At 43.5% G+C, this 25,851-nt stretch overlaps 1 protein-coding gene across 7 annotated transcripts in view; it reads left to right on the forward strand.

Annotated features, from left to right (window-relative positions):
• Window positions 1-14,140, forward strand: part of LOC106584009 (myomegalin) — a 116,807-nt gene extending 102,667 nt beyond the window's left edge. For all 7 annotated transcript variants that reach the window (XM_014168750.3, XM_014168752.3, XM_014168754.3 and 4 more), the window contains 9 exons: window positions 1-83; window positions 208-327; window positions 9,431-9,620; window positions 9,703-9,947; window positions 10,193-10,470; window positions 10,720-10,860; window positions 11,174-11,312; window positions 11,804-11,850; window positions 13,681-14,140. The exon at window positions 1-83 is cut by the window's left edge and continues 49 nt beyond it. In XM_014168750.3, coding sequence (XP_014024225.3) covers window positions 1-83; window positions 208-327; window positions 9,431-9,620; window positions 9,703-9,947; window positions 10,193-10,470; window positions 10,720-10,860; window positions 11,174-11,312; window positions 11,804-11,850; window positions 13,681-13,737 — 1,300 coding nt within the window. In that variant the 3' untranslated portion in view covers window positions 13,738-14,140. The remainder of the gene's footprint in view (window positions 84-207; window positions 328-9,430; window positions 9,621-9,702; window positions 9,948-10,192; window positions 10,471-10,719; window positions 10,861-11,173; window positions 11,313-11,803; window positions 11,851-13,680) is intronic.
• Window positions 14,141-25,851: the final 11,711 nt, after the last annotated feature.

The following is a 25,851-nucleotide window of genomic DNA, read 5'->3' on the forward strand; positions in this document are numbered from 1 at the left end:
ACGCCTGGAGGATTCCATCCAGACCAATGACCGCCTCCGACAGCAGCTGGAGGAGAGACTGGTCAACCAAGCCAGAGACAAAGGTACTAGACCACCAACCCACCGTTACTCAGACCATGTCCATATATATTTTAGACATCCAACTTTGTAGTCACTAGTGAAATGTACTGTCTCTCCTCATCCAGTCCTCTTCTTCTTCCTCCTCAGGTGCCACCACCAACATCTACATCCAGGGCATGGACTCTGTCAGCCAGCTTTCCAGTGAGATCAGAGCTCTGAAAGAGGAGAACCTCAGCCTGCAGGCCCGACTCCAACAGGCCAGCAGAGGTAACTAACCGCCCGGCTCCTAGTACTCTCATTACTCCCTAATATACTCCTAATACACAAAATACTCTCAATACTCTTACACAGTGAGGGAGTTCGATTAAGCTGACGTGAGCAGGAGAAAGAGGCGAGGGAGGAGCGCCCTTTTCAAATCGAACAGTAATCTGCGCCGCTCGGTCCTGTTGCCAACAAGGCAGCATGATGCATCGTTCAGAAACATACAACATATCTTTTCCATAAAATATACACTACCGTTCTAAAGTTTGGGGTCACTTAGAAATGTCCTTGTTTTTGAAAGAAAAGCACATTTCTTTTGTCTATTAAAATAACATCAAATTGATCAGAAATACAGTATAGACATTGTTAATGTTGTAAATGACTATTGCAGCTGTAAACGGCTGATTTTTTATGTAATATCTACATAGGCGTACAGAGGCCCATTATCAGCAACCATCACTCCTGTGTTCCAATGGCATGTTGTGTTAGCTAATCCAAGTTTAGTTTAAAAGGCTAATTGTTCATTAGAAAACCCTTTTGCAATTATCTTAGCACAGCTGAAAACTGTTGTTCTGATTAAAGAAACAATAAAACTAGCCTTCTTTAGACTAGTTGAGTATCTGGAGCATCAGCATTTGTGGGTTCGATTATAGGCTCAAAATGGCCAGAAAAAAAGTACTTTCTTCTGAAACTCGTCAGTCTATTCTTGTTCTGAGAAATGAAGGCTATTCCATGCGAGAAATTGCTAAGAAACTGAAGATCTCGTACAACACTGTGTACTACTCCCTACACCGAACAGCGCAAACTGGCTCTAACCAGAATAGAAAGAGGAGTGGGAGGCCCCGGTGCACTAGTTTGAGAAACAGACGCCTCACAAGTCCTCAACTGGAAGCTTCAATAAACTATTTAATGAATAGTTTTTATTAATAATACTATTAATAGACCACCTTTACTCCACAAACAGAGACGCATACAAAGCTCTCCCTCGCCCTCCATCTGACCATAATTCTATCCTCCTGATTCCTGCTTACAAGCAAAAACTAAAGCAGGAAATACCAGTGACTTGCTCAATATGGAAGTGGTCAGATGACGCAGATGCTACGCTACAGGACTGTTTTGCTAGCACAAAATGGAATATGTTCCGGGATTCATCCAATGGCATTGAGGAGTATACCATCTCAGTCACCGGCTTCATCAACAAGTGCATCGACGACTTCATCCCCACAGTGACCGTACGTACATATCCCAACTAGAAGCCATGGATTACAGGCAACATCCGCACCGAGCTAAAGGCTGGAGTTTTTAAGAAATCCCGCTATGGCCTCAGACGAACCATTAAACAGGCAACGCGTCAATACAGGACTAATATTGAATCCTACAACACCGGCTCTGACGCTTGTCGGTTGTGGTAGGGCTTGTACACCATTATAGACTACAAAGGGAAACCCAGCTGCGAACTGCCCAGTGACGCGAGCCTACCAGATGAGCTAAATGCCTTTCATGCTCGCTTCGAGGCAAGCAACACTGAAGCATACATGAGAGCACCAGCTGTTCCGGACGAATGTGTGATCACGCTCACCATAGCCGATGTGAGGAAGACCTTTAAACAGGTGAACATTCACAAGGCCGCGGGGCAAGACGGATTACCAGGACGTGTACTCAGAGCATGCGAGGGCCAACTAGCAAGTGTCTTCACTGCCATTTTCAACCTCTCGCTGACCAAGCCTGTAATACATGTTTCAAGCAGACCACCATAGTCCCTGTTCCCAAGAAAGTGAAAGTAAGCTGCCTAAATGACTACTGGCCAGTAACACTGACGTCGACTGCCGTGACGTGCTTTGAAAGGCTGGTCATGGCTCACATCAACACCATCATCCCGGAAACCGTAGACCCACTCCAATTCGCATACACTGAGGGAAAAAAGTATTTGATCCCCTGCTGATTTGTACGTTTGCCCACTGACAAAGAAATGATCAGTCTATAATTTTAATGGTAGGTTTATTTGAACAGTGAGAGACAGAATAACAACTAAAAAATCCAGAAAAACGCATGTCAAAAATGTTATAAATTGATTTGCACGTTAATGAGGGAAATAAGTATTTGACCCCCTCTCAATCAGAAAGATTTCTGGCTCCCAGGTGTCTTTTATACAGGTAACGAGCTGAGATTAGGAGCACACTCTTAAATCATTCGCCTTGGAGATTCCTGCAAAAATATTATTTGAAGAAGCAGAAGCAATCAATCAATCAGATTCCAAACTCTCCACCATGGCAAAGATCAAAGAGCTCTCCAAGGATGTCAGGGACAAGATTGTAGACCTACACAAGGCTGGAATGGGCTACAAGACCATCGCCAAGCAGCTTGGTAAGAAGGTGACAACAGTTGGTGCGATTATTCGCAAATGGAAGAAACACAAAAGAACTGTCATTCTCCCTCGGCATGGGGCTCCATGCAAGATCTCACCTCGTGGAGTTGCAAGGATCATGAGAACGGTGAGGAATCAGCCTAGAACTACACGGGAGGATCTTGTCAATGATCTCAAGGTAGCTGGGACCATAGTCACCAAGAAAACAATTGGTAACACACTACGCCGTGAAGGACTGAAATCCTGCAGCGCCCGCAAGTTCCCCCTGCTCAAGAAAGCACATATACATGCCCGTGTGAAGTTTGCCAATGAACATCTGAATGATTCAGAGGACAACTGGGTGAAAGTGTTGTGGTCAGATGAGACCAAAATGGAGCTCTTTGGCATCAACTCAACTCGCCGTCTTTGGAGGAGGAGGAATGCTGCCTATGACCCCAAGAACACCATCCCCACCGTCAAACATGGAGGTGGAAACATTATGCTTTGGGGGTGTTTTTATGCTAAGGGGACAGGACAACTTCACCACTTCAAAGGGACGATGGACGGGGCCATGTACCGTCAAATCTTGGGTGAGAACCTCCTTCCCTCAGCCATGGCATTGAAAATGGGTCGTGGATGGGTATTCCAGCATGACAATGACCCAAAACACACGGCCAAGGCAACAAAGGAGTGGCTCAAGAAGAAGCACATTAAGGTCCTGGAGTGGCCTAGCCAGTCTCCAGACCTTAATCCCATAGAAAATCTGTGGAGGGAGCTGAAGATTTGAGTTGCCAAACGTCAGCCTCGAAACCTTAATGACTTGGAGAAGATCTGCAAAGAGGAGTGGGACAAAATCCCTCCTGAGATGTGTGCAAACCTGTTGGCCAACTACAAGAAACGTCTGACCTCTGTGATTGCCAACAAGGGTTTTGCCACCAAGTACTAAGTCATGTTTTGCAGAGGGGTCAAATACTTATTTCCCTCATTAAAATGCAAATCAATTTATAACATTTTTGACATGCGTTTTTCTGGATTGTTTTGTTGTTATTCTGTCTCTCACTGTTCAAATAAACCTACCATTAAAATTATGGACTGGTCATTTCTTTGTCAGTGGGCAAACGTACAAAATCAGCAGGGGATCAAATACTTTTTTCCCTCACTGTACCGCCCCAACAGATCCAAAACATGACGCAATCTCAATCGCACTCCACACTGCCCTTTCCCACCTGGACAAAAGAAACACCTACAGTTGAAGTCGGAAGTTTACATACACCTTAGCCAAATACATTTTGAACTCAGTTTTTCACAATTCCTGACATTTAATCCGAGTAAACATTCCATGTCTTAGGTCAGTTAGGATCACCACTTTATTTTAAGAATGTGAAATGTCAGAATAGTAGTAGAGAGAATGATTTTTTTCAGCTTTTATTTCTTTCATCACATTCCCAGTGGGTCAGAAGTTTACATATACTCAATTAGTATTTGGTAGCATTGCCTTTAAATTGTTTAACTTGGATCAAACGTTTTGGGTAGCCTTCCACACGCTTCCCACTATAAATTGGGTGAATTTTGGCCCATTCCTCCTGACAGAGCTGGTGTAACTGAGTCAGGTTTGTAGGCCTCCTTGCTCGCACAAGCTTTTTCAGTTCTGCCCACAAATGTTCTATAGGATTGAGGTCAGGGCTTTGTGATGGCCACTCCAATACATTGACTTTGTTGTCCTTAAGCCATTCTGCCACATCTTTGGAAGTATGCTTGGGGTCAATGTCCATTTGGAAGACCCATTTGCGACCAAGTGTTAACTTCCTGACTGATGTCTTGAGATGTTGCTTCAATATATCCACATCATTTTCCGTCCTCGTGATGCCATCTTTTTTGAAGTGCACCAGTCCCTCCTGCAGTAAAGCACTCCCACCTCGCACCAAAGTACGTTCATCTCTAGGAGACAGAAAGCGTCCCCTTCCTGAGCGGTATGACGGCTGCGTGGTCCCATGGTGTTTATTCTTGCCTACAATTGTTTGTACAGATGAACGTGGTACCTTCAGCAATTTGGAAATTGCTCCCAAGGATGAACCAGACTTGTTAAGGTCTACACATTTATTTTCTGAGGTCTTGGCTGATTTCTTTTGATTTTCCCATGATGTCAAGCAAAGAGGCACTGAGTTGGAAGGTAGGCCTTGAAATACATCCACAGGTACACCTCCAATTTACACAAATTATGTTAATTAGCCTATCAGAAGCTTTTAAAGCCATGACATCCTTTTCTGGAATTTTCCAAGCTGTTTAAAGGCACAGTCAACTTAGTGTATGTAAACTTCTGACCCACTGGAATTGTGATACAGTGAATTATAAATGAAATAATGTGTCTGTAAACAATTGTTGGAAAAATTACTTATGTCATGCACAAAGGTGATGTCCTAACTGACTTGCCAAAACTATAGTTTGTTAACAAGAAATCTGTGGAGTGGTTGAAACTGGGTGAAAGTTTTAATGACTCCAACCTAAGTGTATGTAAACTTCCGACTTCAACTGTTTAATACTAGGTGGTGTCAGAAGAAGACCCAAAAAGACTCCAGTCACTCAAGTCATAGACTGTTCTCTCTACTATCACATAGCAAGTGGTACCGGAATGCCAAGTCTTGGTCCAAAAGGCTCATTAACAGCTTCTGTCTCCATGCCATAAGACTGCTGAACAATTAAACAAATGGCCATCTGGATTATTTACATTGACACCCCCTCCCCTGTGTTCTTAAACTGCTGCTACTTGCTGTTTGTTATCTATGCGTAGTCACTTTACCCATACCTACATGTACAAATTACCTCGACTTACCTGTACCCCCGCACATTGACTCGGTACTGCTACCCCCTGTATATAGCCTCGTTCTTGTTATTTTATTGTATAACTTTAAATGTTTTTTTACTTTAGTTTATTTAGTAAATGTTTTCTTAACTCTATTTCTTGAACTGCATTGTTTCATTTCACGGCTAGTGACAAATCAAATTTGATTTGATTTGAGTGTACCTTAGGTTACAAAATAGTACAATTAGAAATGTGTACATTTTGAAAAGTTACACATTTGCCTGTTTAGGGTACTTTTAGTCTTGTAGCCTTCACCAAGTGAGAGCCTAAGTTTTATCACTGAAAATAAAGTCTTTATGACAATATATATATATATATATATATATGTATCATAAGGCCTTTGACAGCCTATGTTTATCCCAACACAGTGTGGTCTGGAACTCCTGGTTTGCAGGCCACATCGGCCAAGTCACATTATGATGGCTTGCCACATATGTAATTCCTATTGGAATCCAGCCAGTTAGAAGAATTAGAACTTTAAATCATCTGTAACCTGTATTTAGAATGACTGACAAGGTAGGGGAAAACAAATTATAAACTCAGCAAAAAAAGGAACATCCTCTCACTGTCAACTGCGTTTATTTTCAGCAAATTTAACATGTGTAAATATTTGTATGACCATAAGATTCAACAACTGAGACATAAACTGAACAAGTTCCACAGACATGTTACTAACAGAAATTGAATAATATGTCCCTGAACAAAGGGGGGGTCAAAATCAAAAGTACAGTCACCAGCTGCATTAAGTACTGCAGTGCATCTCCTCCTCATGGACTGCACCAGATTTGCCAGTTCTTGCTGTGAGATGTTACCCCACTCTTCCACCAAGGCACCTGCTAGTTCTCGGACATTTCTGGGGGGAATGGCCCTAGCCCTCACCCTCCGATCCAACAGGTCCCAGACGTGCTCAATGGGATTCAGATCCGGGCTCAACACTGACATTCCTGTCTTGCAGGAAATCATGCACAGAACGAGCAGTATGGCTGGTGGCATTGTCATGCTGGAGGGTCATGTCAGGATGAGCCTGCAGGAAGGGTACCATATGAGGGAGGAGGATGTCTTCCCTGTAGCGCACAGCGTTGAGATTGCCTGCAATGACAACAAGCTCAGTCCGATGATGCTGTGACACACCGCCCCAGACCATGACGGATCCTCTACCTCCACATCGATCCAGCTCCAGAGTACAGGTCTCAAGTGTAACGCTCATTCCTTCGACGATAAACGCGAATCCGACCATCGCCCCCGGTGAGACAAAACCGTGCCTCTTCAGTGAAGAGCACTTTTTGCCAGTCCTGTCTGGTCCAGCGACGGTGGGTTTGTGCCCATAGGCGACGTTGTTGCCGGGGATGTCTGGTGAGGACCTGCCTTACAACAGGCCTACAAGCCCTCATTCCAGCCTCTCTCAGCCTATTGCGGACAGTCTGAGCACTGATGGAGGGATTGTGCATTCCTGGTGTAACTCGGGCAGTTGTTGCCATCCTGTACCTGTCCCGCAGTTGTGATGTTCGGATGTACCAATCCTGTGCAGGTGTTGTTACACGTGGTCTGCCACTGCGAGGACGATTAGCTGTTCATCCTGTCTCCCTGTAGCACTGTCTTAGGCGTCTCACAGTATGGACATTGCAATTTATTGCCCTGGCCACATCTGCAGTCCTCTTACCTCTTTGCAGCATGCAGGTGAGAAGGGACCCTGGGGATCTTTCTTTTGGTCTTTTTCAGAGTCAGTAGAAAGGCCTCTTTATTGTCCTCAGTTTTCATAACTGTGACTGTGATTTTGCCTACCGTCTGTAAGCTGTTAGTGTCTTAACGACCGTTCCACAGGTGCATGTTCATTAATTGTTTCTAGTTCATTGAACAAGAATGGGAAACAGTGTTTAAACCATTTACAATGAAGATCTGTGAAGTTATTTGGATATTTACAAATTATCTTTGAAAGACAGGGTCCTGAAAAAGGGACTTTTTCTTTTCGCCGAGTTTAGATTAGACTAACTAAACGGGAACAACCATCTCAGTAACTGTCACGGGTGTCGTAGGGTTTAGACCAAGACGCAGCGGGAAAATGTATACTCATCTTTTATTAATGGACAAAGAAGGAAAAACAAAAACCATGACGACAAAGAACAGGCTGGTAAGGCACAAAGCTATACACAGCAACAATCTCCCACAAAATCCCATGACAAAAACACTCCTAAATATAGGACCTTCAATCAGAGGCAACGATAGACAGCTGCCTCCAATTGAAGGCCCCAATCCCCATACCAAAACATAGAAATACAAACACCTAGACAGAACATAGAAAAACTAACATAGAACAATAACCAAAACCCTGGACTAATAAATAAAATACCCCTCTACCTAAATACATAGCCCGAACCATATAAACCAAATACCCCCTCTACATGAACACATACACAAACACACCCTGAACCACATAAAACAAATACCCCCTGCCACGTCCTGACCAAACTACAAGAACAAATACCCCTTTACTGGTCAGGACGTGACAGTAACGGGTGCAATAAGTTCATCTACTTACACATTGGATTCGTTTAGAAATGTTTTGTCACGCCCTGACCTGAGAGAGACGTTTAATTTCTCTATTTTGTTACGTCAGGGTGTGGGGTGGGCATTCTATGTGTTATATTTCTATGTTGTTTTTTTCCTTTGATTGGCCTAGTATGGTTTCCAATCAGAGGCAGCTGTCTATCCTTGTCTCTGATTGGGAATCATACTTAGGCAGCCCTTTTTCCCTCCTTCAGAGTGGGATCTTGTTTTTTTACAGCTCAGTAAGCCTGCAGAACGTGACGTTCGTTTTTCGTTGTTTATTATTTTGATTTAGTGTTCTGAGTTACAATAAAGAAATATGAGCACTTACCATGCTGCACCTTGGTCTACTCCTTTCGACGATCGTCACATGTTTATTTATCTTAGTGTAGCAAAACATCAATCAATCAATATGCATGCAAAACACACAAACAAACTATTTTAAAAATCAACCTGCAATAGAGCATGCTGGGAAATAGGATAATGATGGGCATGGTTTTTCAGAGCGTGATGATTGTACCTTTATATTCAATATGTACCGTTATACTAGATTTCCAGTATCTGCACATGTACCCTAAAAGGTACCGAACAGTACCATGTGAGATTATACATTATGTCTACCTCTGAAGGTACATTATGTGTATTTTATTTCAATCTTTTTTTACCCCTGGGAACAATACTGTACCCTAACCGTATCCTTTTTTCTGAGAGTGTGATTCACGAATGCAGTCAATGCTAACCCGGTTCAACCGGGGCATTAATCGAGTCCCCAGGTTCCGGCGGCCACGGCCTGACAGCGCTGCGGCACCTAGGGCGATGCGCCTAGGGGAGGGATCTCCTCTGGGCCCTGACGGATGGGACGGTAATTTATTTGGAGGAGCAGGAGGAGGCGAGTTTGATAAGGACTCACCCCATTCCTGTACAAAGGACCGAAGACAGCCTTTTAACAAAGTGACTTTTTAACATGTTTTCATGTCTTAAAAATGTTTACCTTGTTAAATCATTTGTACACATTTTAAATGGCTTTTACAGAATTGGATGTTTTTACAAGAAAAAGTACTTTTATTCATGGTTGTTTCTATTGTTTTTAAATAAGCAACATGTACTTTTTAACAAATGTAAATGTAATATTCAAATTCTGTGTTTTATACTTTTATGCCATTTTTATGTGTATAAAATTACGTACAAAAAATGAGCTGTTTTTAAAGGAAATGCAACAATAAAACTTTTCAAATAAAAAATGTATCGAGTCCCCTCAATGAGAAAAGAATGATAACCATTGAGCGTTATGCCTCATTATACCATATTATTCCTTGTCATTTCTGTCTTAGTATCTGAGTTCCTCTGTACCCTCCCCCTAGACAGCAGTAAGGAGGCGGAACAGCTGCGGGAGGTGTTGCTGTTGGGGCGTGCCCGTGTGAAGGAGGCAGAGTTAGAGACCGAGCGGTGGGCGGAGCAGGGCAGGAAGCTGCAGAAGCAGACACAGGCTCAGACCCAGGAGATCACCCAGCTGAAACAGGACAGGCAGAACAACCAGGAGGCCATCAAAAGGTAGGAGGGGTGAGTGAGTGTGAGTGTGTGTGGGTGTGGGTGTTTGTGTGTGTTTATAACTGTGTTATGTGTGCGTCCCTAGGTTGCAGCACGAGGTGAATGTCTTTGAGCAGCAGGTGTGTGAGAGCCGTGGCCTTATCCACTCTCTACAGTATAAGCTCCAGATGTACCACAGAGTGTGTGGCGTCCCCAAGAATACACATACAGGTGAGGGGTCACACTCGGGGGAGTCTGCGCCCTTTGACCCCAGGGACCTGCATGTTCAGCTGGGGCAGGAGTTGACCTCTGCGACATGCCCTCCTGGAGCAAGGAGACAGCTCTTCCACGGTGAGAGCGAGGGAGTGCTACGCTGCATGCATTCTGGGACACGGTTACCATTGTTACCACATATTCTACCACATTTATTGGCACTTAACTAAGTGTCCGAAATTGCACCCTATTCCCACCTATATAGTGCACTACTTTTGCCCAGAGCCTAAGTAGTAGTGCACTTAATAAGGAATAGGGCACCATGCCATTTGAGATTTACCCCAACTAACACTGATTCTCCACTCTTCCTCTCCTCCTCACAGACCCTGCTCTCTCTCCCCCTGTCCGAGAGACTGGACTCTTGAGCCCTGCTTCCCATCTCTCCCCCACACTGGAACCCCAGGAGACTGACTCTTCTCTGGAGGGCCAAGCCCCATACGGCACTTTTACAAACCGTAATGGCCGCCACGCTGTGGGGCATGTTGATGACTTCAATGCCCTACAGCAGCAGATCCTGGAGGGACACATCCTCATCGGCAAGATGGAGAATGCTCTCCAGGCCACTGCCAACCATGCCCTGCTGGAGCTCAGCCTGGATAAGGTGAGAGGTCAGGGGTCATTTAGAGGTTAGAGGAGCAGCAGACATTTTACAGAGGAGTCAATGATCCCGAGAGTAACTTTTAAATCATTGGTTTAAATTCAATAAACTCATGCGTCATCTCAGTAGTACTGTATACAGTATAGCTAGTTGAACTGAAAATATGTCACACTTTTGTATTGTTATCCTGTGTTTTAGTTAGATTTGTTTAGTCAAACTGTCTCTGTGCATGTATCTTTCTCTGTGTGTCAGCCTGCGGACCCTGGCTTGGTGAGTAGACTGCTGACTAGCACTAAGACCCTGCGGCAGATCTTTGAGGAAGCCAACTCCTTGCTCAGAATGTTCTGGAGGGCAGCCCTGCCCAGTTGTGAGGGGTACCCTCAGAGCACCAAGGTCAGAAACACATACTCTTTATAAAGCATTCATAAAGCATTCATAATGCCTTCATATGCATGACATACAGAGACAATGTCCACTCTTTGTTTGTTTGCAAGGGTTACGTTAAGGGGATTTGCTTTCGCTGTTAGCGTGTTATGTGTGTGAAGTTACTGATCATTGATTAGAGTTTTATGCTTTAGTGGTGACTTTGTTAATACATTTGTCCCGTCACTCCAGATGGAATCAGTGTAACCTCACTGCTCTTTACAGGTGTGTGTAGATGTTTGAAGTGTGACGATGTGTTTTTTGACTATCTGTGTGTGTCTAGGAGCTGTCTCTAAAGGATGAGGTCCACACGCTCCGTCAGCGGATCTCACAGCAGGAGGAGGCTCTAAGGGATGCCATGGAGACACTGAAGAGCTCCAACCGCACCAAAGACAGCATGGAACACTTCATTGTCAGCCAACGTAAGTGACCCTCACTACTCTCGTCTCAGTTACTCGTGTTCTCTCTTCCCCCACTATTCACCACTTTACCTCTCCCCTACCCTTCTCTGTTTTCTTCTTTCTCTCCCCCTCTCCTGTCTTATCCTATTCCTTTCATATTGTCCGCCTCATATGCACAGTCATGTATCTTCCTGTTTGTTTATTCCTTTGTTCATCATTTCTCCCCCCTCATTCCTCTCTCTCGCTCTCTCTCACACACACTTTTTTCTCTTTCTTTCTCTTTCACTGCCTTCTCCCTCTGTCGTGAATCGACTCATCTCTCTCTAACTCTTTCTTTCGCTCTCTGTCTCTTCATAATTGAATGTCCTTCATCATCCTCTGCCCCTGAGCACAGACTCTGTAATGGCTCAGTGACATGACAGTGTGGTGTTTGTGTTTGCATGTGTATGTGCTGAAGTGATGGGTGACAGTCACAGATGAATCATAACTGTTTTATTTCTGGTTGTTTACAGTGTCGACAACAAAGGACGTCTTGAAGAAGGCACGGACAAATTTAGAGGTGAGCGCACTCTTTTTACAGGGTCTGGCTTATTTCTTTCTTCTCATACCCTCTATAAGGCTGTTATTTTACTTATTTCTATGTTATGCACTCTTTAGAAAAATCACTGTTAGAGAAAGAGGAGAGCAGATGGAATACCTATCTCACCCGCCCTCATCTCTCACCTCACCTGCACTCTGTCTACCTCTGTCTCGCTCCCTCTTGCTCTACATTGAGTTATTCCAGGAGAACAAGCAGAGAATGTCCTCCCTTGGCCTCACTTCTCCCCCCCTTCCTCCTCCTCTTTGTACTCTTCCTCCTGTCCCTGGGTTGGTAAAGATACTGCTTCCTGGCTTTCCGTGCCTGTCAGTGTGCCTGTATCAGCTTCCTGTAACCCACCCTGCCTTTAACCATCATCTAGAGGTCTTCATGGATCCACCTGTACCCGAATACCCGAGACCTGATCTGGCACCCGAGCGGGTCCAGATCCAGAATTCTAAATAATGTCACGGGTCGGATTTGTTATGATTGTCACGGGTATGGGTAATTTTAACTGACTTGTCCGGAATGAGCCATAGAGATCTGAACGCGACTGCTGCAGTAGAGAGAGAGAGAGAGAGCGAGAGAGAGAGAGAGAGAGATTTTTTTAATTTATGCTGCTGCTCCTGCTTTTCACAAGAGTGGAGCGTGGTACGTGGAGCTTGTTGTTGGCCAATCATGAGTCATCAAAGCGGCAATAGGCTACAGTCATAGAGCTCACTCCGTGTGTGGCAAAAGTTAGGAGATATAAAATCAATGGAAGATGGAATTACAATGACAGAATTAAAAGTTAAAGGAGAAGGATAGGCTACAACGACCAAGAGTCAACAGGTAGGGTCTACTTAATATTCTGAATGAAGTTGTTGTTATTTGTAACTGTACGATTAGAAAGTGTGTGCACTGCAGCCTGTTAGCCCAGCTAGCTAACATTAGCTAGTTTAACTAGCTTCTCGCGGTTTGGTGTAGTCAAAACAGGTACTACGTAATCATATTTTAAACAGGTACTACGTAATCATAAATAACCTACCTATGGCAATTATTAGTCTACTATAGTGTAAGTCGGCTTGGTTGGTTGCTGTCTCTCATCTCTCGCTCCCTCCTCCCCGTTTCAATCGTTCACAGAACAGCCCCTCCCTGCCTGCTACAGCGGCACCTCTCTCCCTCCTCTTGCGCTTTATCAGCTCTGGTTAGTAAAGTAGCTTAAAAAATACATTTTCTGCTGCTTCCCTCAATCAGGTCAGATCGAGTCTGGATCTGACCAGATCTATATACGAAACGGGTGTAGTTGTCCGCGGGTCCGTTTGGAACGGGTCTCTATATTAAAAAAAAAAAAACATTTACGAGTCCAGGTGGGAAAGCCCCAGGTCCATTTCGGAACCCGCGAAGACCTCTACCACCATCCTCTAACAGTAGAGTAGAACGCCCCCTAATGGCATTAAACAGCAGTGCATGATCCCCTCTTTGACTCTTTCACTTAGTTAATGGTTTCTTTTGTAATACCATTGTACATATAACATCTTCTAACACCTCCTTATTGGGATCATACTTGTTGTAGGCCTACCATCAGCAGATTTAAGTGACCCTACTTTAATTTGCTACTGTCTAAGTATGAGTGTATTAATATTACACTGGTTAGGAAATAAATAAGTATGTGAATTATTTTGGTAATTTTAGTTAAAAATATTTAAATGGAGGGTTTCCATTGTCTTACTTCAGATAGCGCAATGACTCAGGATAACATAAGTCATGACATAGTAACGTGAAATATAAGTATGCTGACCCTTCCTCCTTTTGCCTCTTCCTCCCACTCAGGTGAAATCCCAAGAGGCTTCTGCGAGCTCACCCATTCTGCTGGTTCGGGTGTTGTGAAGCAACAGATAAAGGCTCCATCACCCAGAACTCCTACCGTGGCCCAGTAATACCCAGGGTCTGACCCAGGGGGTTAAAGACTGCATCCCCTACAGCCAGCCTCTTTGTGATGCACCAGCTTCAGCGTCCTCCTAATACTGGGAGACAGGACAGGACTCTTCCTGTTTAAAAGAAAACAAAGTACATAACAGGTCTCTGGTTAAATAGGGGGGGACGCTACAGTTGAGGGGAGACTGTCTGATAGTCAGTAGAGCTTTAACCAAGTGCTCTCTGTGATGTTTATGAATGTCGACGACTGTCTATCTCAGGTGTTATGTATAGCTTTTGTAGGTGCTACGAAGGTTTCTCAACTGAAGTGTTTCCCCTATTTTGCCTGATATACAGTACCAGTCAAAAGTTTGGAGACACTGACTCCTTCAAGGGTTTTCTTTATTTTTACTATTTTCTACATTTGAGATAATAGTGAAGACATCAAATCTATGAAATAACACATATGGAATCATGTAGTAACCAAAAAAGTGTTAAACAAATCAAAATAGATTTTATATTTGAAATTATTCAAAGTTGCCACCTTGCCTTGATGACAGCTTTGCACACTCTTGGAATTCTCTCAACCAGTTTCACGAGGTAGTCACCTGGGATGCATTTCAATTAACAGGTGTGCCTTGTTAACCTCTCTAGGCTAGGCGGGACGAATTCGTCCCACCTACGTAACAGCCACTGCTATCCTGTGGCGCGATTTTCAAAACCTTAAAAATCCTATTACTTCAATTTCTCAAACATATGACTATTTTACAGCCATTTAAAGACAAGACTCTCGTTAATCTAACCACACTGTCCGATTTCAAAAAGGCTTTACAACGAAAGCAAAACATTAGATTATGTCAGCAGAGTACCAAGCCAGAAATAATCAGACACCCATTTTTCAAGCCAGCATATAATGTCACCAAAACCCAGAAGACAGCTAAATGCAGCACTCACCTTTGATGATCTTCATCAGATGACAACCCTAGGACATTATGTTATACAATACATGCATGTTTTGTTCAATCAAGTTCATATTTATATCAAAAACCAGCTTTTTACATTAGCATGTGACGTTCAGAACTAGCATACCCCCCGCAAACTTCCGGGGAATTCGCTAACATTTTACTAAATTACTCACGATAAACGTTCACAAAAAGCATAACAATTATTTTAAGAATTATAGATACAGACCTCCTCTATGCACTCGATATGTCCGATTTTAAAATAGCTTTTTGGTGAAAGCACATTTTGCAATATTCTAAGTACATAGCCCAGGCATCACGGGCTCGCTATTTAGACACCCGGCAAGTTTAGCACTCACCATAATCATATTTACTATTATAAAAGTTTCATTACCTTTTGTTGTCTTCGTCAGTATACACACCCAGGACTGCTACTTCAATAACAAATGTTGGTTTGGTCCAAAATAATCCATCGTTATATCCGAATAGCGGCGTTTTGTTCGTGCGTTCCAGACACTATCCGAAATAGTAAAGAAGTGTCACGCGCATGGCGCAATTCGTGACAATAAAATTCTAAGTATTCCATTACCGTACTTCGAAGCATGTCAACCGCTGTTTAAAATCAATTTTTACGACATTTTTTCGTAGAAAAGCGATAATATTCCGACAGGGAATCTCCTTTTCGGCAAACAGAGGAAAAAATCCCAAAGGCGGGGGCGGTCGGGGTCACGCGCATAAGCCAGTGTCTCTTGATCGGCCACTTGAGAAAGGCGATAATGTGTTTCAGCCTGGGGCTGGAATGACGACATTCTGTTTTTTCCCGGGCTCTGAGAGCCTATGGAAGACGTGGGAAGTGTCACGTTAGAGCAGAGATCCTTAGTAAATGATAGAGATGGAAAAGAAGTTCAACAAATGGTCAGACAGGCCACTTCCTGTAAAGGAATCTCTCAGGTTTTGACCTGCCATTTGAGTTCTGTTATACTCACAGACACCATTCAAACAGTTTTAGAAAATGTAGGGTGTTTTCTATCCATATGTAATAAGTATATGCATATTCTAGTTACTGGGTAGGAGTGGTAACCAGATTAAATCGGGTATGTTTTTTATCCAGCCGTGTCAATGCTGCCCCCTAGCCCTAACAGGTTAAAAGGTAATTTGTGGAATTTCTTTCCTTCTTAATGCGTTTGAGCCAATCAGTTGTGTTGTGACAAGTTAGGTGTGGTATACAGAAGATAGCCCTATTTGGTAAAAGACCAAGTCCATATTATGGCAAGAACAGCTCAAATAAGCAAAGAGAAATGACAATCCAGTCCATTTTTTTTATCAAAATACATTTTGGGGCAGAAATGCTTTCTCGAACATGTGAACTTTCATGTGCCTTAGTAACAAACTTGTATGCCATCTGTAAATACGAATAAAATTGTTAAATTAAGAGCCTTGTTGGTTAAGCCACAGAAAAAGTCAGCAACCTTCCCACTATCCATGATTGTCTGAGATAATGAGTGGGCTGGACATGCCGAGAGATGAGTTTGCATTGGTCTGCCATATAGAAAGCTTCTTTCTGTCTATATGAGCTCGTCAGTCTGTGTTGGTAATCCTGTCGAACACAGCTTTTTTTTATGCATTGTGTAGTGGAGCTGCATAAGTGTTGCTCTCCACTTTCTGGAGGATCAAGTTTTGAAATCAGTGGAATTAGAGTATGATAGCTACATCTTCAAACTAAGGGTAACCGTGGTATGGCAATTCCTGACAGGGAGATGCGTCCATCATGCATGATGATGTATATAGGTAAGATAGTCAACAGTAGCTAGCTAATGCTAGACTAACTCCATTCCGTACAAATTTGAGCAACTTCGGCAATCAAACTTAATGGGACTGTAGCGACTGTGTTGGCCTCAAAATCTGGGGTGTGAACTACATTTCTATTCAAGCGTTGAATGACATGGTAATGGCCCGATAATCATACTTTTCCCAGGGGGGACGGGAGGAACACGACCCCCCCCCCCCCCACTGTAAACATAACTATGTAATTTCAATAATATTATAATAATAATAATGAAAGCACTTATGCTGATTCTAGACTCTTAATAGCGCGTTTTTACGTTTCAGAAGATTGCGACCCCCCGCCCTTTGCCTCACAATGGTTTGATCCAATTCCTCCCACCCCCACAGCCCTCAGCAGTGGCACATGATGCAGGTACTGTGCATGTGTGGGAATCTGACAGAGTCTGTCGTTGGTGGCTGACCTCCAGTAAGTAGTTCAAACAAAGGATATGTTAGACATTTCTTTACTTCTACCACTCAATACAAGAAAACACATTTATAACCATCACCAGTCTTCATTTTCGCTGCATTAAATTACAGGTCACTCTCTATGTTAGCTAGCGGTTAGCTGATGTTTGCTAGATAGCTACAGTAACATCAACCAGTGTTTGCAGCCATTTGAATTTGAGTCAATGAGAGAAGCTAGCAATGCAATGTAGTGTTCCTTAGCTGGCAACGTGACTGAGGGTTTGTGTCTACCGTCTGAAAGGCACTCAATGCACGTAACTAACGTGAGGTTAATCCAGTCAATCGCACCATAGCAATTTTGTTTTATGTTTGCAGGGTTCACACACACAATAGCTGAATTTGCAGAGCTAGCGAGCAAACTAAAGCAAACATTAGCTAGCAAGCTAGCTAGTACCTATCCCATGCATGTGGTGTCGTCAAAGATGGAATCTTTGCTATCGTCAGTTTATTCCAAGATCAGCATGCAGCTGTAGTGCTTTGAAGTCCCTGTGATAGGGTTAGCGATAAACTGAACTCCAAACTTAACAGAACTACACTCTCTTCTACCATTGTCTTAAATATCTTTAATGGTCTCGTTGCAAAAGCTAAATTGTCGGCTAGGGGACTTGTGTGCCGATCTTGGAGTAAACTGACGATAGCAAAGATTATAGCAAACACCACAGAAATGGAATTGGTGCTCGCTAGCTCTGCAAATTGTTCAGCTATTGTTGGAAGTCAGCCAATATAAAACATAAACTATATTAAAATTACAAAAGGTTGCAGCATACATCGTGTAAATGGTGAACTCATACAGTTGTCAACCTTTGTCACTGCAATCCGTTTCACATTTGCTAGCTGACTAGCTAGCTACCTTTTAGATCGAAGCCCATATAGAATGATAGAAGATAATAGATGATAGAAGCCCATCTCCTATTGTAAATAACCTGCACATTGTGTGTGTGTGTGTGTGTGTGTGTGTGTGTGTGTGTGTGTGTGTGTGTGTGTTTGTGTGTAGCCAGCCAGCCAAGTAGAAAAATGGCAGAAAAAAGACGGACATCAGAGTATTTTTCAGTACGCCAAAACGCAAAGTAAGAACCCTAGTAGCCTAATATCTCAAAGACTAGTTGATAAAATGTTCATAAGAAAGAAGTGAAATGCTAATGGAAATGTTTCATAATGATGTCATTAGGCAGAGCAGGCAACAGATGGCACACAGACAGCATAGCTGGGGACAGACTGGCAGAGACAGGGAGTCTCAGGTAAATTTGTTGAGTTTTTGTTTGGCAACATTATGAAAGGTTCTCTCTTTTTTAGACTTGTAAAATAGGGATATAATTGGAAAATGCCATGGATACCCCCACTCTCAACTTAAACTGGTGACTGAACTAAGATTTGTTTAAGGCAATAGTATTGCTGTTGTGAATAATTGTGTAGTTTTGGGTACCGGTAGCTAGGAGTATGGCAAACACTTTATTTATTTTCTAGGAGACAGACTGTGAGTCAGTGAGGGTGGTGAAAGGGAAAGAGCCAGGGAGAGAGACTTCAGAGGACAGTGTCACATCCACGGCAGGACCAGGTGTCAACCTTTTTGCCAGCAGCATCAGTATAGGGGACAGTAGCACAGCATTGTCCAGTTACCTCAGTGATGGCACAAAACCAAATCAGCCACACCCACAATTTATAGAACAGCAAACTCTTGCCAACAGAGGGTTGACGTTTCAAGAGAGATGGTTTCGCGATTTCCCCTGGCTACATTATAATCCATCAATAAAAGGAGTGTTGTGTTTTCACTGTAGCCAAGGGTTTTCAAGCCAGCCATCTTTTGGCCAAAGAGCGGATGCTGCCTTCATTAGTGCAGGATTTAGGAAGTAGAGAAAAGCCATTGAAAAATTCACAGCACATCGACTGCCAAACCCACCGCCACTTTGTAACTGTAACAGCACACCAGCTAAATCCAATCAGTGCCCAGTTATCCAGCGCGTGGGATAAACAGCAGGAGGCCGCAAGGCATTGCTTGATGAAAATTGTTAGTTCGGTGCGGCATGTATTAAGACAGGGACAAGCCTTTAGAGGCCACACGGATGACAGTGGGAATTTATACCAGTTTCTGAAACTTAGGGCAGAAGAGGATGATCCCATTTTACTGACGTGGTTAACAGAGCATACTACAATGTACACAGGCCCCAAAGCGCAGAATGAAATTCTGAACATCATGGCCATTAGTCATTCAAGGCATTGCAGCTGAGATTAGGTCTCTTTCCCGAATGTACAATTTTCAGTAATTGTTGGTGGTACTCAAGAAGTCTCTGGTGCTGAACAGGAGAGTGTCTGCCTGTGTTATGTTGACCACGACCTTGTCCCTCACGAGGAGTTTATTGGGCTATACAGGGTATCGAAGACAACAGGCGAGGGCATTGCGAAAGTGGCAACTGATGTGTTGTTGAGGCTCAATTTGCCCATGTCTGGCTTAAGTGGGCAGAGTTACGATGGTGCCGCAAACATGGCAGAAAAATACACAGGTGCATAGGCAATTGTGAGGAGGCAGCAGCCATTTGCCCTCTATGTGCATTGTGGAGCACACTGTGTAAATCTGATTACACAGGCTGGCTGCTCAGCCTCCTCACTGATCCGGGATTCCCTTTCTTGGGTCCATCAGTTAGGTGTCCTCTATGGCCAGTCAGGAAAGTTCAAGAGCATGTTTGAATCAATTGCCAAGTCCGGAGATCCACATCTGATCACCCTGAAACCACTATGTCCAACAAGGTGGGCTGTGCGGAATACTGCTTTCGACCTGTGCTAGGGTAGTATGAGCATGTACTAAGCAGCCTAGAGGAGATGTCAAAAACTGAATCCAAGACAGCTTCAACTGCCAGTGGCTTATTTGAGCACTTCAGCAAAGGCAAGCCTGTTTTGGGCCTCACACTTGCCTCTGCTGTTCTTGAAGAGCTTGAATGCCTAAACATTTCACTGCAGAAGAAAACTCAGACTGTCTCTGGTATGCAGGCCGCAGTCGAGTGTGTGCGGTCATCTCTTAGGGCCAAGAGAAATGATGAAAGCAACCTTGCACTGTATGAGAAAGCAACAACATTGATTGACTCCATTGAGACGCACTCAAGACAATTTGCTGGCAAAGCACTGGATCACTATAGGGCACCAAGTGTTGGATGGTGTGGAGGTTCAGTTTGGCGACCGTTTTGACCAGGACAGACGTCCAGCAAAAGTTGGAAAGAGCGCTTCTCACGGGGGAGTTGGATGAGTCTCTAGATCAGTACCCTGAGATGAACATAGATTCTCTTTCAGTGCAGTTGCCTCTCTTTCGCAACAAATACCCCTGTAGCAGCAGTGGAGAGGCAGCAGAGGTCCTCAGGAGGCTTCCAGTGGAGGTGCAGGGGTTGTTTGACCAAGTTGAGGTGCTGATCAGAATTTTGATTGTGGTGCCAGTGTCTTCATGTGAGGCTGAGAGGAGTTTCAGTGCACTCCGCAGGTTAAAGACTTGCTACGGGCTAGCATGGGCCAAGAGAGACTGAACGGCGCAGTTGTCTGTAATGTACATAAAGACAGGCTGGACAGTCTCAAGAGCGAAAATATCTGCCAGCAATATGTTGGATCCATTGAAACACACAAACATATGTTCGGTTCTTTTGTTCAGTAGTGTGTATAGCAGTGGTTCTCAACCTTTTTTGGGGTACTGGAACCCCTGCATATTTTGAGGCAAGGCGGGCAAGGTTTATATTATATGTAAAGTTACTGGAATCCTTGTGGTGCTGAATACATTCATTACAGTTTTTTATTTCACGGACCCCTTCCAATTACACCAGGGACCCCTAGTGGCCCACATACCCCTGTTTGAGAACCCCTGGTGTATAGTATGATATTTTTGTTCAAATATGTAATGACACATTATATAAACTCTTTATAATGTTTTATTTACATTTTAGAGGTGATAAGTTGGACAGATTGGGTGAAAAAAGCCAGCTTATCTCCCCCTTTCCCTATCACGCAGTAGGTTTCACTTCCCCACCCGTAATTTTTAAAAGACCCAACGGAGCTCATTGCCTTCTTCAATCATGGAGAGACAGGCAGCATGAAGGTCTCGTCATTGATTTTGCTGGAAAGGGGAGAAATTGTGCTTTTCAATGGTATTCATATTACAGTTGACCTGGAAGTATTATGTTTTTTGGGCGCTAAAATATGGTCAATTGTACGTTACAGCGCAATGTACAGAAGTGCGTTAGCTTACAGTACATTTTCAGATATTGACAGAAAGTGGTTTCATTTCAAGCTAAAGTGTACTGTTATCTAGCTAGTTAATGTTAGCTGGCTGGCTCCCTAGCTGATGTTATTATTCGTATCCCAGAGCCGTATTCATGCAGGGTAGTAACGACATGATTTGGCACTGTGTTCATTTTTTAACTAGCTAACGTTAGCTGGCTGGCTTGTTAGCTAACGTTACTTAACGTGTGTACAACACCCATTGAATATGGCCAGTGTCAGTAAACGTCTGCAAAAAAGCTAAATTAAATTGTTGCCAGCAGAGCTAGTTAGGCTATTTACATGTTATCAATAGGTAAACAAATCATCGGCCAAATTGTCAAGTGTGCGCTCAGAGAGCTTAAGAGGGTGTGAACGATGCTGAGTGGGTGTACACAAAGAAAAGCTCTTCACTTGATACCAAAACATTCAAAGGCCATTTTCTCAAAAGTGAGTTAACAAGTTGATCAACTTTCAAAGCAGAATTACTTTCCCATTGTTCCTCAAATGCAGTGTATGATATACCATTTGGTAGCTCTTAGTCTCTACTTTTATCCAATGTAAAAAACACAATTTCAAATTTTGCTACATAAGACCGAATCCAGGTGTCGGAAGTTTACATACACCTTAGCCAAATACATTTAAACTCAGTTTTTCACAATTCCTGACATTTAATCAGAGTAAAAATTCCCTGTCATAGGTCAGTTAGGATCACTACTTTATTTTAAGAATGTAAAATGTCAGAATAATAGTAGACAGAATTATTTATTTCAACTTTTATTTCTTTCATCACATTCCGAGTGTGTCAGAAGTTTACATTCACTCAATTAGTATTTGGTAGCACTGCCTTTAAATTGTTTAACTTGGGTCAAACGTTTTGGGGAGCCTTCCACAAGCTTCCCACAATAAGTTGGGTGAATTCTGGCCCATTCCTCCTGACAGAGCTGGTGTAACTGAGTCAGGTTTGTAGGCCTCCTTGCTCGCACACGCTTTTTCAGTTCTGCCCACAAATGTTCTATAGAATTGAGGTCAGGGCTTTGTGATGGCCACTCCAGTACCTTGACTTTGTTGTCTTTAAGCCATTTTGACACAACTTTGGAAGTATTGCTTTGGGTCAATGTCCATTTGGAAGACCCATTTGCGACCAAGCTTTAACTTCCTGACTGATGTCTTGAGATGTTTCTTCAATATATCCACATAATTTTCCGTCCTCATGATGCCATCTAGTTTGTGAAGTGCACCAGTCCCTCCTGCAGCCTAGCACCCCAACAACATGATGCTGCCACCCCTGTGCTTCACTGTTTGGATGGTATTCTTCAGCTTGCAAGCCTCCCCCTTTTTCCTCCAAACATAGCGATGGTCATTATGGCCAAACAGTTATATTTTTGTTTCATCAGCCCAGAGAACATTTCTCCAAAAAGTAGTCTTTTCCCCCATGTGCAGTTGCAAACTGTAGTCTGGCTTTTTTATGCCAGTTTTGGTGCAGTGGCTTCTTCCTTGCTGAGCGGCCTTTCAGGTTATGTCGATACAAGACTCATATTTACTGTGGCTATAGATACTTTTGTACCTGTTTCCTCCAGCATCTTCACAAGGTCCTTTGCTGTTGTTCTGGGATTGATTTGCACTTTTCGCACCAAAGTACGTTCATCTCTAGGAGACAGAACGCGTCTCCTTCCTGAGCGGTATGATGGCTGCGTGGTCCCATGGTGTTTATACTTGCGTACTATTGTTTGTATAGATGAACATGGTACATTCAGTCATTTGGAAATTGCTCCCAAGGATGAACCAGACTTGTGGAGGTCTACAATTTTTGTCTGAGGTCTTGGCTGATTTCTTTTGATTTTCCCATGATGTCAAGCAAAGAGGCACTAAGTTTGAAGGTAGGCCTTGAAATACATCCACATGTACACCTCCGATTGACTCAAATTATGTCAATTAGCCTATCAGAAGCTGCTAAAGCCATGACATTATTTTCTGGAATTTCCCAAGCTGTTTAAAGGCACAGTCAACTTAGTGAATGTAGTCTTCTGACCCACTGGAATTGTGATACAGTGAATTATAAGTGAAATAATCTGTCTGTAAACAATTGTTGGAAAAATGACTTGTGTCATGCACAAAGTAGATGTCCTAACCGACTTGCCAAAACTATAGTTTGTTAACAAGATATTTTTGGAGTGGTTGAAAAGTGAATTTTAATGACTCCAACCTAAGTGTATGTAAACTTCCAACTTCAAATGTATGCTGAGCACTTGTTTACTGCTTTTCCTTCACTCTGCGGTCCCACTCATCCCAAACATCTCAATTGGGGTGAGGTCGGGTGATTGTGGAGGCCAGGTCATCTGATGCAGCACTCCATCACTCTCCTTCTTGGTCAAATAGCCCTTACACAGCCTGGAGGTGTGTTGGGTCATTGTGCTGTTGAAAAACAAATGATAGTTCCACTATGTGCATACCAGATGGGATGGCGTATCGCTGCAGAAGGCTATGGTAGCCATGCTGGTTAAGTGTGCCGTAAATTCTAAATAAATCTGTGTCACCAGCAAAGCACCCCCACACCATCACACCTCCTCCTCCATGCATCACGGTGGGAACAACACATGCGGAGATCATCCGTTCACCTACTCTGCGTCTCACAAAGACACGGCGGTCAGACCAAAGGACAGATTTCCACCGGTCTAATGCCATTGCTCGTGTTTCTTGGCCCAAGCAAGTCTCTTCTTCTTTTTGGTGTCCTTTAGTAGTGGTTAATTTGCTGCAAATGCATTAAGAACGAAATAAATTCCACAGATTAACTTTTAAATTAAATTAAATGTTATTGGTCACATACACATGATTAGCAGATGTTATTGCTGGTGTAGCGAAATGCTTGTGCTTCTAGCTCTGACAGTGCAGTAATATCTAACAAGTAATAACTTACAAATTACACAACATATACCCAATACACACAAATCTAAGTAGAAATGAATTCGATTATATACATATATGGACGAGTGATGTCAGAGTGGAACGTACTAAGATACAGTAGAATAGTATAGAATACGGTATGTACATATGTGATGAGTTAATGCAAGATATGTAACAACGTACGGTGCGAGTCGGGAAGCAAGTTCAGGGAGTGAATACATTTAATAAATAAATGAACAAAACAAGAAACACTAACAGCGCACCGACATGAAACAGGAACAATGATGACTAGGGAAGAAACCAAAGGGAGTGACATATAAAGGGCAGGTAATCAAGGAGGTGATGGAGTCCAGGTGAGTGTCCTTATGCGCGTAACGTTGGTGACAGTTGTGCACCATAACGAGCAGCCTGGTGACCTAGAGGCCGGAGAGGGAGCACATGTGACAGTACCCCCTCACCGACGCTCGGCTCCAGCCGCAGGACGCCAACCAAGATGACTATCCCGGGGATCAGGAGCGGACCGGTCACTTCTGCTAAGGTGCGGGAACCTGTCAATCCGGCTGAGGCGCGGGAGCATGACGACCTAGAGCGCCAGAGAGAGAGCATACGTGACAGTACCCCCTCCCCGGCGCGTTCAGCTCCAGACGCAGGATGCCAACCAAAGGGACGATCCCGGGGATCCACTGAGGTGCAGAAACCTGACGAACCGGCTGAGGCGTGAGAGGCTGATGAGCCGCCTGAGACCTCCCCGGTTGCCTCGCTCGAGGCACGGGAACCTGTTCACCAGCTGAGGCATGGGAGCCTATTGAGTCCGCTGAGGCATGGCAGCCTGTCGAGCCCGCTGAGGCATGGCAGCCCGTCGAGCCAGCTGAGGCAGGGGAACCCGACAAACTGGTCACTTAGAAATGTCCTTGTTTTTGAAAGAAAATCTTTTTTTTGGGCCGTTAAAATAACAAAATTAATCAGAAATACAGTGTAGACATTGTTAATGTTGTAAATGACTATTGTGGCTGGAAACTGCAGATTTTTGATGGAATATCTAGCGTACAGAGGCCCATTATCAGCAACCATCACTCCTGTGTTCCAATGGCACATTGTGTTAGCTAATCCAAGTCTATCATTTTTAAAGGCTAATTGATAATTAGAAAACCCTTTTGCAATTATGTTAGCACAGCTGGAAACTGTTGTTCTGATTAAAGAAACACTAAAACTGTCCTTCTTTAGACTAGTTGAGTATCTGGAGCATCAGCATTTGTGGGTTCGATTACAGGCTCAAAATGGCCAGAAACAAAGTACTTTCTTCTGAAACTCGTCAGTCTATTCTTGGTCTGAGAAATGAAGGCTATTTCATGCGAGAAATTGCCAAGAAACTGAAGATCTCGTACATCGCTGTGTACTATTCTCTTCACCGAACAGCGCAAACTGTCTCTAACCAGAATAGAAAGAGGAGTGGGAGGCCCCGGTGCACAACTGAGCAAGTGGACAAGTACATTAGAGTATCTAGTTTGAGAAACAGACGCCTCACAAGTCCTCAACTGCCAGCTTCGTTACCCGCAAAACACCAGTCTCAACATCAACAGTGAAGAGGCGACTCCGGGATGCTGGCCTTCTAGGCAGAGTTGCAAAGAAAAAGCCATATCTCAGACTGGTCAATAAAAATTAAAGATTAAGATGGGCAAAATAACACAGACACTGGACG

This window comes from Salmo salar, chromosome 23 (assembly GCF_965601325.2).
Source record: "Salmo salar chromosome 23, fSalSal1, whole genome shotgun sequence".
Lineage (NCBI taxonomy): Eukaryota > Metazoa > Chordata > Actinopteri > Salmoniformes > Salmonidae > Salmo > Salmo salar.